General features: G+C 38.9%; 1 protein-coding gene across 1 annotated transcript; it reads left to right on the top strand.

Annotated features, from left to right (window-relative positions):
• The first annotated feature begins 1,476 nt into the window (after positions 1 to 1,476).
• Positions 1,477 to 9,475, top strand: si:cabz01068815.1 (solute carrier family 51 subunit beta). The gene is made up of 6 exons (XM_037449787.2): positions 1,477 to 1,557; positions 2,532 to 2,573; positions 3,537 to 3,920; positions 5,175 to 5,294; positions 8,325 to 8,415; positions 8,505 to 9,475. The coding sequence occupies exons 2-6, from the start codon at positions 2,534 to 2,536 to the stop codon at positions 8,845 to 8,847; spliced, it is 978 nt and encodes a 325-aa protein (XP_037305684.1). The 5' UTR covers positions 1,477 to 1,557; positions 2,532 to 2,533; the 3' UTR covers positions 8,848 to 9,475.
• The last annotated feature ends 6,707 nt before the right edge of the window (positions 9,476 to 16,182 follow it).

The raw sequence follows: 16,182 nt of genomic DNA, 5'->3' as shown, positions 1-16,182 counted from the left end.
CGTCAGTGGCCCGTGTTTGGTCGAAGTTGGCAGTATCTGGCCCGAACCTGAAATGAGTTTAACACTCCTGCTTTACTGAATCCAAAGTTCATGCCATATTTAGTGGTTGTAGTAATGTTTAAGATGTTTATTGGATTATCTGCACTAAAATCATCTCTTTTATTTTTATTTTATTATTTTTGCTATTACACTTTAATTTGTAAAGGTCTTCAATTAAAAACAACTAGATTGAGATTTGTTTACCCTTTTCTTTGTCATTTAGCTGACGCTTTTATCCAAAGCGACGTACAATAAGTGCATTTCCACATAGAGATACAAACACAGAAGAACAAGTAACAAGAAAGTACATTTTTCATCAAATAAGCAGTTTCAAAACATGTTATAGAAAAGTGCCATATTTTTAACTACACTAGAATCCCGCACCCCACCCGGCTGTTAAAAAAGTAACTCAGTAACTTTTACTCTGAGTACATTTTTATTGAGTTACTTTTTACTTGAGTAAATTTTTAGACTGGTAACTTTACTTAATTTTACTTAACAGTAACAGTACTTTTACTTGAGTACAACATTTTGTTACTCTTTCCACCTCTGCAATACAGTCTGTTAATGTACAATTGTCAGCTGTCTATTACTGAATCTTACAGACACAAACCACACTGTTTGCACATAATAGAGTTAAAACTGTGAGCGAGGTTACAATTTGTCCTTAATGGACATTTTTTTCCCTTACATTACTTATACTTTTACTTAAGTAAAACGCTTGATACTTCAACTTCTACAAAAGTATTTTTAAACCCTATTATCTATACTTCTACTTGAGTAATGAATGTGAATACTTTTGACACTTCTGCTTTTAGTGACGGTGCTATCTAAATAAATTATACTATTAAATATAAATTATTAGTCAAATGTGTCCTATTAATGTAGTGAAGCAGAAGTGAACAGAACAGAAAAGTCATCTACAATCAATAATTCAGATTTGTGTCAGATCCAACAGACTCAAACTTCTGATATACAAATACTTCCTTCTCATTCCTTCAGTGACACAGAGGTTATTTACCCCTCGCACCCTCATTCCGCACTGAGCCCACAAACACACACCTATGCTATAAAAGTAAAACCCTTTAACAGACAAACTTTACAATGCTGTGTGTGTGTGACCGATGAGTCACAAAACCTCACAAACAGAGAGGACAAGGTCACTGCTATGTCTAAACAGTAACCAAGTAATGGGGTCAAAGACCTTAGATTTAACAGTCTGAACTTTATTTTCAATGCCCCACAATTCCTTTGCGAATGTGATTATCTTTAAAATCACATGAAGCGGACACTCACAAAAGTCTAGTTAACAGAAATCCCCAAATTATACATAAGACCACATTACAACACTTTTATCATAAAGACAGAACTGTCTAGTACAATCTGTCAATGATGTTTGCCACATTTGTTGTTTCAGGCTCCTCCCCATGAACTTTGGAAAGACTTTTTTATCTATCCATTTTCCACAGTCAGAAGTTCCCTTTTTCTCATCTGAGCCATAGACAGAACATCATACAAGTGAGTACACACTCAAATGACTAACTATTAATGTATCTAGATCGGAATCCGTAATAGATCATAAAACATTTAAATACAGCAGTTGGGTTGTAACTAACTAGCTGATAAATAAAACTTTTTGATACAGGAGATGGTTGTGGTTTAAGTCACAGCATGTTAACCTGCTCTTTACCATTGTGGGAACATATGATTTGACAGCCTTTCCTCATACTCTCATAATGGTGTGTATAGCTATGGTATGCTATGGCATGATGTTGTGAGCTCTTGTGCTACACAATGCACAAGACCCAGAATTAACTGTTGCCAGAGACTACTATACCAAAAATATAGATTGTATTGACAATATGTTGAATAGAGGACTCCACTGAACAGTTTTAGTCCTTTAGGCCAAACATGAAGAATCTAAAAAATAAGGTCCAGAGATCAACATTGAAAATAATTTAGGTACATTTGTTTGATAATTTTACACAAATAATATGCCAGATGAAAGATGCAATAAATAGGAAAATTCGAAACAAAACAGAATTGACAACAATTAAAAGAGACATTTAAAAACTCGAGAAAATAACATTCTTGTGTATGAGAATAAAATTAAGGACAAATTCACTAAATGCTTTGGTCATGGACAGAAGAACATTTCATGTGACAGACAGAAAAATTCAGCGGCCAAGTGCTTTGATTGGGATGATCTAAATGTAATAATTAACCATGTCAGCAAGGGTTTGTGTGGACCATATGCGAGTATCTGCATCAGTATTAAACTTGTGTCTGTCCGGACACAGAAGCAAGTGCCTATTAGGGTAATCTTCGTGCAAACATTTTTCTTCAGTTTAACTTTATCTACTGAACTTCAAAAAGAATATTCATGGCTACATCCAGAAGACAAACCTCGCAGAAATGATCTCACTGCTCGAGTTGCTAATTCAATGATAAGTTTGACATTTCATTGATTGAAAATGTTTTATCCTCTTTAGATATGTTTGGTGCCTGGATCATATTCTTTCCTCTCCTCTTAGGTAAGTCTGTGTGTCTTTCAGACACATTTGGAACTCATTCATACATTAACAAAAGATGCTAGAGGTGATTTTTGAGGTGGTACAGACCAACGGGTCATATGGGGTCAGATAAGTTGCATAGCAACAGCCACACGTACAAGGGCTATTTTCTCTACACTACTGAAATGTCATACATTTAATGTAAATGTCATTAAAGGCATTAAATGTCAACGTTTAATGGCTACAACTATGTTGTGTAAAAGGCAGGTATTTACTTACTATCATAATGACTCCCGTCAGGCCTGCAGATTTTATATTTTCACTTTCAGATCTTTTTTTACATTCAGACTTTTGACCCTGATGTGGGAATGCATAGGGGGTGGGGCATCAACTGGGAGGGGCTTGTAATCATCAAAACGTTAAACAAATCAAAACTTAAACGTTCAGGTTACATTTGTTTTCAAATGAACAATATTTTCAGTTGGATTTGGCTCCATAGTTCTGATACTGGATTAATTTGAACTGTAAGAAAAGAATGTTTAAAACCATAAAATACAACTTGGCAAACCTACTGAGTAACTATTAGATCCTCAACAATATAATGCATACGAGGCTGCAAAATTCCATTTTGGCAGAATTTTGCTTTCCAAAAGCCACAAATCAGTGGAAAACCCTCCCTGACGCGATAAAGAGCTGCAGCTCTATCAATACTTAAAATAGTTTAAAAATAGTTTTAAAAAAACTAAAGTTAAAATCCGCTCAGGACTGTACTTATTGAGCAAAATGGTTACTTTTAATTTGTAACTGTATTTTGTGTCCTGTGTGGTCTTTTGAGCACATTTCTGTTCTAGCTATATTATACATATATACAATTATTTAAAATGTACATCATGCCTTTTAAATAAAATAGATAAATAGAATACATTAATAGATTATATATTAATTAATAATAGATCTAAACTTTTCCCTCTATAAAACCTGCAGGGGCCGGGGCATTTATGATCCACAACACCCAGAGCAGCCTGTGTCTGGCGGAATCTGCAGCTACATGGGAAGTCCTGCTGAAAAAGTGCGATGTAGACTCAGAGTCTCAGCAGTGGATCTGGATTGATCGGAGCAAGCTGATGTGCGTTGAATCGTCCAGATGTTTGTCAGCCCTGCACAGTCAGCTTCTCGGTACTCGGCCCTGCTTGGGGTCAGAGGTAGATGCAAGAGGATTATTGTGGGACTGTGACAAAGGCAGACTGATCAGCGGGAACACATCAATGCTGCTGTCAACAGATGGATGGCGTCTGGTTCTCACCCATGACAGCAAACTCTCCAAGTGGAAATCTCTGGATGTAGGGGATATCTGCCAGGAGAAGCTCAGTAAGTCAGTGTGGTGTAAAGAAACAGATTAGTAAAAGGCACATTTTCTTTCTAGATTCCAGAGTTGGTTCAAAGGTTTAAAGATTGAAATCAGTTACTTATGTGTGTTCACATGTCCACAGACTGTGTGGGAGCTCAGGCATTTTTCATAAACCCTATAATAACTCCTGGCAATAACTGACTTATTATGTATACTTTTTATAGCAGAACATGTAATAACACAATATGATCACCTTTTAACAATGTATGTTAAACAAACAGGTGCCTATTTACATATTCACATTACAGAGCAAAATTTTACTGTGCACCTGACAAGAACACTTTATATTCTCTGTTTTGGTCTCCATCAACTCCTGAGGGAAAACATATTCAGCTACTAAATGCTCCACTACGTTCACCAGCTAGTCTCTGTCTGCGGTTTTGTTGCTGAGCGTGTAGTGTGACTTTTCACAGCTTTTGTTAACAGCTGGAAACACTAGTGAGAGTGAGAAATAGTGTTATGTTTTTACATTCTCTTCCTCTATGTGCCCAAAAGTAGGAACAACTCCAGCCTAACAGCCCCACTTACAAGGGAAAACTTGTCATCAGATCACCTGCCTAACATGAATGATTTTGTGTAAATTCTTAAAAACTGGTGTCGTATAAAATAGATATTCAAGCTAGACTTAATGTCTTAAGCTTAAACTTTGAAGGTTTAAGATGCAACAGAATTGACTGTTAATTAGTTAATCATATTTTTTTTAAAGGGTTTAAAAGATGAGACTGCTGTTGCAAAAAAGGGTTTCATTGCGTGTTATGGAATTTACTTGGTTGAACTAAAGGTTTTGGACTCATAATTTGCATAATACTAATTGTTCTGCCTTCAATATTTTGGAGTTTCGGTTAAGTCAACTTTTAAGATTTGTTTTATTGTTCCAAGATAAAATAGGCAGGACAGCAGGAAGTGCAAAACAGGAAATAGGAAGTAGAGCGGCAGCTGGCTTAATCGCAGCCGTGTGGCATTATATTTACAGTCCACATCAATCCTGTGTTTGTATTCTTCAGAAAGCAATGGCTTTTCTCTCCAATTGAACGTTATCAAGATGTCATACATATGCAGATATTAAAAAGAGGAAGCACGCTTGCATTCCTAGCTCTTAAAAGGGAGTTTGGCTGGCTGTTTAATTTCACAAAGTGTTAAATAAACAAAAAACAGTACACCAATGGCAAAAATTGTCATGTGATATTTACCAAACAGTTATTCTATGCCTCTAGGATCCAAGAGGGCATCTGGTGATCTAGAAGAGTTTGAGGCTCCAGAGCAGACAGGCAAAGCGGTGGCCATGACAGACGAACAGAGAGAATACCTCCGCTGGTATTATCGCACAGAGGACGGTAAGTGCCGCTTGGTCCGTTGCTCTGTACAAAGTTTCATCAAAGTTTTCCCAGTCCTTTTTTTTTTCTATAGTGCTGATGACCAACAGTCCAGTGGAGCTAACAAGTCCTTAAAGGGCGGCAAGTTTAAAAACACAATTAAGCTTTTTGAAGTGGTGTATTTTTGGTCTCATTGTGGTTGTTCCGTGTTCTCCCCACGGAAAGGGCAACCCGGCATACACAGGACATTACTCAGGATTCCTCATTTGTTTGTTTATGTTTGGTCAAAAGGGAACCAGGTAATAAACCTGGAATAATGAGATATGCAACGTTTCAATTTCCATGTGCATAGTACAACCAACACAGCTCCCCAGTTCTTTATCTCAATAACATTCAAAATACAAATAAACATTAATACTATGATAACAATAATAATAATCCACCATCAAAGTTTCTTTATTTGCATGTACATTCAAACACTATGCACCACAATCACAAAGCATGCAGTCTTTCCTTAGCAGGAAACTACAACTCCCACAATGCCCCACGGCAAACCAGGAAGTATCTACTTTACATACCAGTCCGCGTTTCATACTTTAAACATATAAAGCTAAAGAAAGTAAACACAGCAGCAACATACTATGGTGACGTCAGACAACATGAAGCATACATCATAAAACAGACAAGAAACATTGGAAATTAAGAGAGCTTACCAAGTGGCTGCACACCGGGTTGGAAGTCATTACGACTAAGTGAATCTCGCGCTTCCTTTTCACCTGGTAAACACCGGTGTTACGTGCCTACTGGTTTTTGAACCTACTGGTTTGGCTACGCGTGCGTGTTTGTTTTGCCCCGACAGCGGCAGATGTTGTCTGCCTCTGTCACCCGATTCGTCACACATTCGCAAACATATTGCTGAAAATGTTCAAAATGCATCCCATAGCCAATGCAGCGATTATGATTGTATAAGTGAGCACTACATCACTGACACGTATAAAGAAATAAATAAAAGAACATACATCTATTAAAAGATCGCCACAACCTGGATTCGAACCCATGCAGTCGAGCAAAACAGCAACACTTTATAAGACGGAGGCGCTACGCCATCAAGTGCCGCTGCTAATTTCAATACTTGTCATAAAATTCCACATCGTCAGTGGCAAGAAAACCTTTTGGTTCAGTGTTAACTTATAGATATAAGAAACGGAAGCCGAATATAGTTTAATAATATTTATTCCAAATGGGTCTAATCCAACCCCACATACACAGACACATTGCAGGCTCCGAGCGCCCCGAGTTACCCTGCGAAACACACCGCGGTCAAACCCGTTTAACACGGCACTGCACACCTGTGTATAAGGCCAACCACGGCAAATCACAGCGCACATTGCAAACACCCCCCCTTCAGTTCACACCATAGGTCAGGGTTTGCCCGGAGCATTGCAGGAGGTGTACATTGGAATGTGGGGAAAGTGATCAGAAAACAAAACAAACAAAACTTAAAGTGGTTAGTCCGCTATTACATCTAAAACACGCAAACAAAAACAAAATACAATGGACCAGGAGCGGACAAACCGCTGAAAACAAAAACAAAACTAATAAAAGGACAGCAGGTAGCGGGATAATAACTGAAACACAAGGATACACAAGGATACACAATTACCAACAACGAACTTTAATTCATACTTTAATTTAATTAAAAAACCCAACATACCTGCTGCATCAAACTCACACCTATTCATTCCCTCTTTGTCCGGATCGGTGCCTCTCCTCCCGATCCTGTCATGCAAACTCCATTAAAATCTACCACCCGTACATATGAAAGAATAAACAAATATGTTTACAAATCAAGAGAGAATGGAGCTTTCTCACCACTACTGGGGGCCCAACCCAACCCAACCCAACCATACCCTGGCCACCCAACAGGAAACTGACACTCCATGGCAAAGTGCCACTTCCCCTTTTATAGGTGCACCGCCTTGACCCCACAGCGCCACCCCATGGTGCCACCTGCTACATCAGGGTGAGCCAAGACAACTGGTTTGGTGGGCGTATCACTTCCAAACATGTGTATCGATACTTTTTTCGCGAGGCTGCAGCCTGGAACCACCGAAACATTTGGACAAAAGGTGATATTCTGTCCGGACAGTTATACAGTGGCATCACAGCCACTTAACAAAGTTAAGAAATTGTACACCGTCAGTGGCTTGGAAACCTTTTGATTCAGGGTGAACCAAGACAACTGGTTTTTGGTGGGGTAACACTGGTCACATGTCCTCACAGCACAGTCATCTCTTAAAGGGGCACTACACTATTGCGCTGCTACACCTCAAAGATTCTCCATAAGTGTTCCTGGCTTTATATGTATAGCTCTGGCAGGTAAACATTTGATCACACATGTAAATAAGAAATAACAAAACTCCACGAATTACAAAACCCCACAGAAAACACAACAGTGGTGTATCGAGCTGTGGTGCCGCTTGAGGTATTCATTTGGGAAGAACTACAATTGGGGTAGATTTTATTTTCAACAATGTCTGCATTTTGCAGACTTGAATGAAACACAAATAAGAGATTTAAGCTTCATCAGAAATGTTCTTTAAATGTGTACTATACACGAGAAAAAGCAAAGGATAAAGATGAACTGATTGATTTAGTAAATGCACGTTTGTAAGAAAAGTAAGTAAGATAAAACCTGATGTTGCAGCCAACTAACTATCCAGCACTGTAGATGGAACACTTGACCCACCCTCACCGTCTGTAAGGTGGCCTCATTCAGCAAAGAACACTCTAATAGGTACGTTTTAGGACTACAATCAGAGTTTTTAGCTCTATCACAGAAGAAAAAGAATTTGGAACCAAATGCAACCACAGGAGCCAGTGTAGGGTTACCAACTTTGTTGCCCCAAAAAGACAATTCATGTTGCGAGTCCCATGGCTCGACACCGGAGGCAGGCAGGCGGATTACTAGTCGATTACTCGACTACTACCCCCCCCCCCCACCCCCCGCGGGGTGAGACTGTTTGTTCAGCAGTTGTTTTCCTATTACAGCAACCACATGGACGTTTGTGCTACTGGGACTGTCCTTTGTCTCCCTTCTTGTTGGTTTTCTGCTGCTGGGAATGGGAACCATGGCCAGCAAGTATACAACGACGTTTTCATGGTGGCATAATAAAATGAATGTGAATATTTTGAAGACTCTTGAGTGACATAGTTTCAAACTTCCCACAGGAATAGGAAGAAGATTGCAAAGTACAAGGCGGCTGCAGCTGTTTCTGATGAAGGTGAGGCGCTACGGATCATTTCAGCACTCCGAGGTGACAGCAGCAAACCATCACCATTACTTGACAGGCTAATGACGGGAAACAATGGAGAAATGAGCGAGCTGAAAGCAGGAAACATCATGGTTACATGGAAAGACGGCAACACGTCCTGCCTGTACTCAGATCCCACAACTGAGGAGGATAAACGGGCGGCGTATCAGTGCGAGAAACAGGAGGAGAAACGGGTGGATAATCAGCAGGAGAAACAGGAGGAGCGTTCCGCTGTTGACACAGTGACGACCATGGAGTGAAAAATATCCTCCTGTAATAAGCGGCATAGAAAAAGCTGTTAGCAACTTCCCTTTCATATGGTTTAAACCTTCATCCCCCACTGCTTCCCTTTATATTGCATGTACACCTTTAATTGACAGCTTTGAAGTTACACTATACCATTAGGTTTAGACTCCCAACACTCAACAAATGAATCCATTCCTGAAACCCTGACGTTATGTCCAAATGGTCAATGGATCCAAAACAATCCATTAGTTTGAATGTCAGCATAATGTTGAAGGAATGTAGCATGCGTTTTGACGCATGAATAAAGCAACTCATTCCTTCGGCTGCAACTAAAATACTTCATTATAAACTGTATTTACTTTTTGTTTAAAAAGAATGAAATGCATAAAGCTGAAATTAATTTCAGAAAGTTGCTTGAAATACAGAAATGAAAAAAGCAGAAATAATTTGTAAACATTTCTGAAACAATAGAAATGAAAAGCTGAAATAAATTTAAAAAAAGCTGAAATGAACTTGAAAGAACTGCAAAGAATAGGGAAATGGGAGGAGCTTATATGAATTTGGAAAAAATAATAAAAGCTGAAATTAATTTAAACATGGCTGAAAGAATAGAAATAGGAAAAGCTGAGAGATAATTTTAAAGAATTGCAAAAAATACAGAAATGGGTGAAGCTTATATGAAAAAAATACAGAAATAATAAAAGTTGTGAATTAAGAACAAATATCTTTGTAGTAATTTAAGGTTTAGTACTAGTTATAGAAAATGTGGTACTAGTGGTATTAGCAGTAGAATAAGTAAGTACTAGTTGTACTAGTATTTGAAAGCAATTGTGGTTGAGGTACAGATAATCATTGAGGATTTATTTTGAAATAATGGAATTGGGTGAGGGGGGGGGGGTGGGAGAAAGGATGTTTTTCATTCAAACTAAATGGACTTGTACAGCGCTTTTCTAGTCTTCTGACCACTCAAAGCGCTTTAACACTACATGACATCCCTCACCCTGCCACAGTTTGGTTCTTCTTCCTGTTTTATTTAGTAGTTTCATGTCTCTTGTGTCCCTGGGTTAGCTTTACTTCCTGCCTTGTCCTGTGATTGCCTGATTGTTTCCACCTGTGTCCAATCACCTGCACCTCCCTAGTGTATTTAAGCCCTGTGTGCCTGTTTATCCCTGACATGTAATTGTTGAGTTTACCCGTCGTTGGTGCACATCTTCTGCTTCATTAAAGAGCACTTGCCTTTGCTGAAAACCCTGTGTCCTCCCTGCGCACCAGCAACTTCACTGTGACACACCCATTCATACACTAATGACAGGACCTACCATACACAAACCTGCCCATTAGTAACTAACATTCACACAGTGTAGTCACGGCAAGAGGAGCAATGCTGGGGTTAAGTGTCTTGCTGAAGGACACAACACCATGCGGGTTAGCCGGGGCTGGGATCAAACCGCCAATCCTCTGATTGGAGGACGGCCGCACGCATCTCTGTCTGAGAATATTTAAACTAGAATTCCAAAAGCTATACAAAGTGTTTCCCCTACATTCAATTAGGGTCCCAAGAAAGTATGTTTTTGATGTTTACAATTATCCACTATGGATGAGTATCGTTAGGCGTTTTCCTGATATTTTTAAAACATCCTGCTGGCGTAAAGAGTGCCTGAACCAATACTTGACGCTCCTTGTGTGTCTAGATGTATCGACGTCATGATTGCAGCAGGGGGGTATTTATGGAAGCCCATTTCCGCCACAAAAAAAAGAAGGGTTAGAAAGTCGAAATTATGACTTAAGAAAGTCGAAATTATGACTTAAATAGTCGAAATTATAACTTAAGATATGCGCATGCGCAGCTTCCGTGACGCGGTCACAACGTCGCTGGTTTTGCAATGTATACGCTATCCTTTGTGACGTTGATTCATACACGGAAATTAATACTGTTAGTAATCAGCGATGTGTTTTCTGTATTCCTCAAAGGGGGATGACGTTACAGCAACATCAACACAGCTACTGGTTTTTGAAACACTTGTTTATAATAAACATATTTTTTTCTTTTTCTACATAATACAAGGGTTAAATGAACCACATGAAAACATAAATATATATACAAAATATAACTTTTGCAGGTTTTTCATGGGAATAAAAGTAGTTTGGGTTGATCTTCAGGTGGTGAGCGGACAACCACTGGGAGATGTCAGTCGTAGTCGCTTTTTGTTTTGAGAGCAAAAGTTATTGTTTTCCAGGCAAAAACAATAGTTTCATAAGCAAAACAAAAAATATATATTATATATATGAAATTATATTCTCAGTTATATATTTTAATTGCAATTTGTTCTCAACATTTTTTTGGTTTGCATAATAAAGACAAAAATCTACCTTCATAGATGTGATAGTCAGATGTTTAGCGGCAGTGTCAAGGTGTGCGTGGGGACATGAGTGCTTTAGATCAGTGGTTCTCAACTGGTGGGGCACTTTCCTGGGGGGGCACGCGTTGGCTACAGGATGGGAGAAAAAAAATTTCACGGAAATTCCCCCATGTTGAAATGCGGTTGTGGTTGGACTATTATGACAAACAATCATCCTCCCGGCGACTTTTATATGAAGCGACATGCTACATACATGTCACTAGAATTGTCGCTAATTTAAACAAGTCTCCCGAAGAGAAACAATATCATTCTCTCCCCCCTCTGCCTGCGCGTGAGAGAGCACAACCACTTCTTAAATATAGTATGGTTTACTTTATGCCATTTCCTTTTGGATTATGCTCCCTGTTGCATCCAGATACACAATGTCCCCATTTGAATAAGACAGAGTGTCTTTCTCAACCACAGCATTATTGCTTTCGGATGCATCAATGTGTTGTGATGTCAATTCTAGGACTTATAAATGTGACTCGGAGAACGGATGAAGTGTAAAAGAATGGGTCGCTTTATTTCAAGCTTAACAAGAGCAATGAATCCCGGCAGTTAAACGTGCACGGTCCTAAGAATGAATATCCAACCTAGTGCATGAATATTCAGAAAAAGGCGCTTAGACAGAGTGCGCAGGGCCTTTTCATGGTTGGCTCGTATGGAGCGTTTTCCAGCTGTACGCGGCCTGGTTGGAGCACTGGGTATTCTCCACCCACACTGGCTCGTCCCTCCGACGGCGTTACTGTTGAGAAACTGGTTATTGAGAGTTTTTCTGTTCATTTATTGAGAGTTTCTCTGTTTAGTTGAGAGTAAGTGTGTACTGATATCAACATGTCACGCGTGAATGCACTTGCCTCTAACCCTCCTAGTAGTTTCCCACTTCTCTGGATCTCGGACTGTATGTATATAAAAGTCAATGTTTATATTTGCTTTTACATGTCATGGTGGCCGTAATATAAGGCTGACAGCAAAGTACCCTTATAAACCATACAGTGCCTAGGCTTTTTTAATGAACCTGATCAAACATTTTAGTACATCCACTTAAGGGATTATGCAATTGGTTTCGTGCATGTGTTCGCCTGGGAGTACACGACAATCTCTTAATTTTTCGGTAAAAAGCGGCATAATCTTTTGGGTGACCGAATATAGCCGCTATCCCCACAGTCTCTCCTAGTTGCTGTGACTCCAATGTTCTCAAAATAACTTTAAGTGCTTTATCAGGGTGCCTGCTGCCTGCTCCCTCACTCCTGGATGGATGACACAGCTGAGCAGCAGTGAGGAGCATTCTGTACCCAGAGAAACACTGGGGTCAAAGAGACGATGCTAAGAGCTAACAGATCTTCCAGGAGTCACACTTCTGAGAACCCACGTGGGAGGAAGGTTGATTTAGATTGAGTTTTTTTGCCAAGATTGTTTGACATGTCTTCAATTTTGAGTGGATTGCTTTTCATCAGTCACACAGTTAGAATAGTGTGTAGAATAGAGTGTCTCGATGGCAAATTGTCGGTTGTAATTAATCAATGACACAATTTCCTAAAGATCATAAATACTAGGGTATATTTTGACAAATATTTATTTTTAAACAGATGATGATTAACCATTAGAGAAAAATGATAAAAATCCCTTAAACACACAGATAATGAAGCAAACTGATTCTAGACTCTGAACAGTTGCCTGGCAACAAGTGGAGGTTGCAGGAATTCAAGAGTATTTCACAAAATCTCACTATTCCTCGAATGAACTGAAATAGGATAAAATCATAATAAAAATCAACAAATCAAGATACGTGCTAATTTTTTAAGGCAAAAACGGCAAAAAAGTGACTTTTATGTGGGAATCCTGTAAACTGCTTTGATAACAATCTACTTTGGATTATTTTTCTTCCATTTAAACCTAGGAGGGAAAAGCATACAAGTGTACTTTCTTTTATCTATTTAAAGAAGAGATGCAGTTTAGAGAAAAACTAGACTTCTAGTATGGAGGACTAAAAGTGCCACAATTAAGTAAATAAATACACAATTAAATAATTACTTAAATGTGTCATTAATTAATTAAAATTAGAAAAAATACATAAATGTGTACTTAAATGTGTCATTAATTAATTAAAATACAGATTCATTTTATAAAAAATACATATTTCACTATTTACATTTACATTTCATGATCCTGCGTTGCAGTGCTTCATGAATTACTTAAAACTGTCAAACTGACCCATCAAAGTCAGTGGGCGGGGCTAACGCGAATCCAGTCTGATCCATTGCTTTGGTAGAGTACCTGGCCACGGCAGTATTTTGTTCCTGGCCCAAACTCTTTGTGGCATATAGATGGCCACCATAAGCTCATCAGGTCAGTGATATTAGCAGATAAACATCTTTCTAGATGTTTCATTACAATTCATGTGTTTGCAACAGGTGGAGATTTGTTGTCCACGGTGGGGTGGATGGATTCAGTCGTTTAGTAGCTCTGCATCAATCCAGTATCCGGAATTGATTTGTCTTGACTTGATACACAGGGTAACCAATCAGGCGTTAGGTTCCGCCTACCAACTTTTGATAGGTCAGTTTGACAGTTTTAAGTAATTCATGAAGCACTGCAACGCAGGATCATGAAATGTAAATGTAAATAGTGAAATAAGTATATATGTATTTTACATAACATGAATCTGTATTTGAATTAATTAATGAGACATTTATTAACACATTTATGTATTTAATTCTATTTTTAATTAATTAATGACACATTTAAGCAATTATTTAATGATGTGTTTATTTATTTAATTGTGGCACTTTTAGTCCTCCATATTCTAGAGAAAAAATAAGTGGGATGTATCACATGATGGAGGCTCTGTAGACAGAAAAAAAAGAGCGTGATTTGTTCTGGCCAATGTCTCTCATTGTGTGTGTTTGTGGTTAGGACACTTATGTGAGTGGGCCTTATCTCTTGGGTTTTTAAAACATTCCAAATGCAGCTGCTTGGAAAGTACATGTGGCATTTTTTCGAATGCAGGATATGTTCTGAATGCAGCTGGTGGGAGGACGCGTTCTTAAACATTACGCACTGTCTATTAGCACCTAAACGGTGTGTGGGAGCAGAGAGACCTTTCATTTAAAGGAAAACACTTCAGGTGACATAATAAAATTGAAATATTTCTGGTCCCGAGATGTGCTTCAAAACTGTGACATTGAAACCAATCTGATCGTAGAACGAGTTGCTGCACATGGTCATCCACACCAAAAGCGGTATGCAAAGACAGAGAACCAGTTGTGACAGTTAGTGTGAATGTTTTGTTGGCGCTTTTGATTGTCAAACAGGGAGGCTTTGCATGCTAAGATGCATGATCTCCTGATATGTTGCTGTGTGTTTTTAGATGATTGTCTTTGGGTCCGCAGTAACAACAGTAGCAGGCTATTCCCAGTGTCAGTAACCCATCGAGCCGGCGCAGATGCAGGCCGGGCGTACACATCGGTTTGGAGCTGCTGGTTCCAACTGGATTCTGGTAGGAAAAACTACATTTCACTTCTTAAACTACTTTCGCAGAAACCTCACTCGCCGACATTTAAAGTATGGAGACAGAGCTCTGTCGCACATGCACACACAAATACTAATTCCCATTGATGGCTTTTTACATCATGGCATATTACATGTATAGGATTGAGGATAACGTGTTTATGACATTATGCATGATGGATAGCGGATCACACCATTAAAACAGATTCCTTTTGGAGAGAACCAGAAGTTGTCATATGTAATAAGTAATAAGATGCAAATGTTAACTGAGCGATATGAAGATCGATATACACTGAAAGCGTAATGCTTTGAAACATAAACATAATAATATAATATAGTATATTTAAAAAGTAATATGAGGCAAACGTCCACAAACATTTACCTGTACAGAAGTTGTTGCTGGGAAGAACAGTCTTAAAGTGCATTCTAACTCAAATGCAACGTTCCGATTTAATGTTTGATTCACAGTTTTAAAAAGCCGTGAGGAAACCACCGGGTGGTTTGTCCATCTCAGTATCCAGCTGCTTCTTGAAACCTTTCACTGCATCTTAACAGATGTTGTTGTTTTTTTAAACCCATACACGCACACACAACACACACAAGCTAGCATAGCAAGCTAACACGATCGCCTATGCCAAAGTGACGCTCCACTTAACTGGCTGGAGTGACGTACGCCCACGAATGGCACAAAAACGCTACATCTGACGGAGTGAAAACTGCAATTGAGAATGAGGTGCACTAAAATAGAACATGACTAGTTGCATTACATCACTCAACACCACACACGCTCCTACACCTAACAGGGATAGCTAGGCTAGGTGAGTGGCAGATAGGTGGGCGGGTATTAGCCTACTGTGCACAGACACACACACACACACTCACACCCTGATTTGATGCTGTGGATGGGGTAGAGAACAGTGACTGACACAAACAAAGCCGACATGAAAGTTTGCGGTCTTAGAGGTGAGATGGTACGGTGGCCGTTATCCCATTAGTGGATTGCCTTTTTAGAGGATCGTTCAAACAAGATTATGCACAGACCTCGTCAAAAGGAATAAACAAAACAAGATCAGACCAAGCGTTAGATTTTTTGCTACAAACCATCTTTTGATTGTCGTTGCTTCGGACACATTTCAGTCCCTCCTCTCGAGGAGTTGTGTGTCTTGATACTCAGCCCTTGTCACAACTACACTAGTATATGTGTAGTCAGAATCAATACAATTAATGCAACAGTTAAATGTTGGACAATTATCTACTTAACATTGTGTTTCCATATGTTCAAAAATGCAATTGTGCTATTTATGACTAAAAATAATGTTGAGTACCATTAAGACTCTGTAGTTCTAATCAAAAAATAAATATATAAAAAACACAGGATAAGTAACTAATTTAACATTTATATCGAACGGACACATTTTCCTCTCCAGGCTGCATAGG

This window comes from Pungitius pungitius, chromosome 4 (genome assembly GCF_949316345.1).
Source record: "Pungitius pungitius chromosome 4, fPunPun2.1, whole genome shotgun sequence".
In the NCBI taxonomy this organism is placed as follows: Eukaryota; Metazoa; Chordata; class Actinopteri; order Perciformes; family Gasterosteidae; genus Pungitius; species Pungitius pungitius.
Note: the sequence above shows the minus strand (reverse complement) of the source record. Positions and strands in the feature narration are given on the sequence as shown.

Bases quoted from the DNA above. Each gene is read 5' to 3' on its own strand.
- si:cabz01068815.1 (XM_037449787.2), top strand. From the start codon at position 2,534: ATGTTTGGTGCCTGGATCATATTCTTTCCTCTCCTCTTAG. The intron at 2,574-3,536 runs GTAAGTCTGTGT...TAAAACCTGCAG, and splicing joins ATTCTTTCCTCTCCTCTTAG to GGGCCGGGGCATTTATGATC. The intron at 3,921-5,174 runs GTAAGTCAGTGT...CTATGCCTCTAG, and splicing joins TATCTGCCAGGAGAAGCTCA to GATCCAAGAGGGCATCTGGT.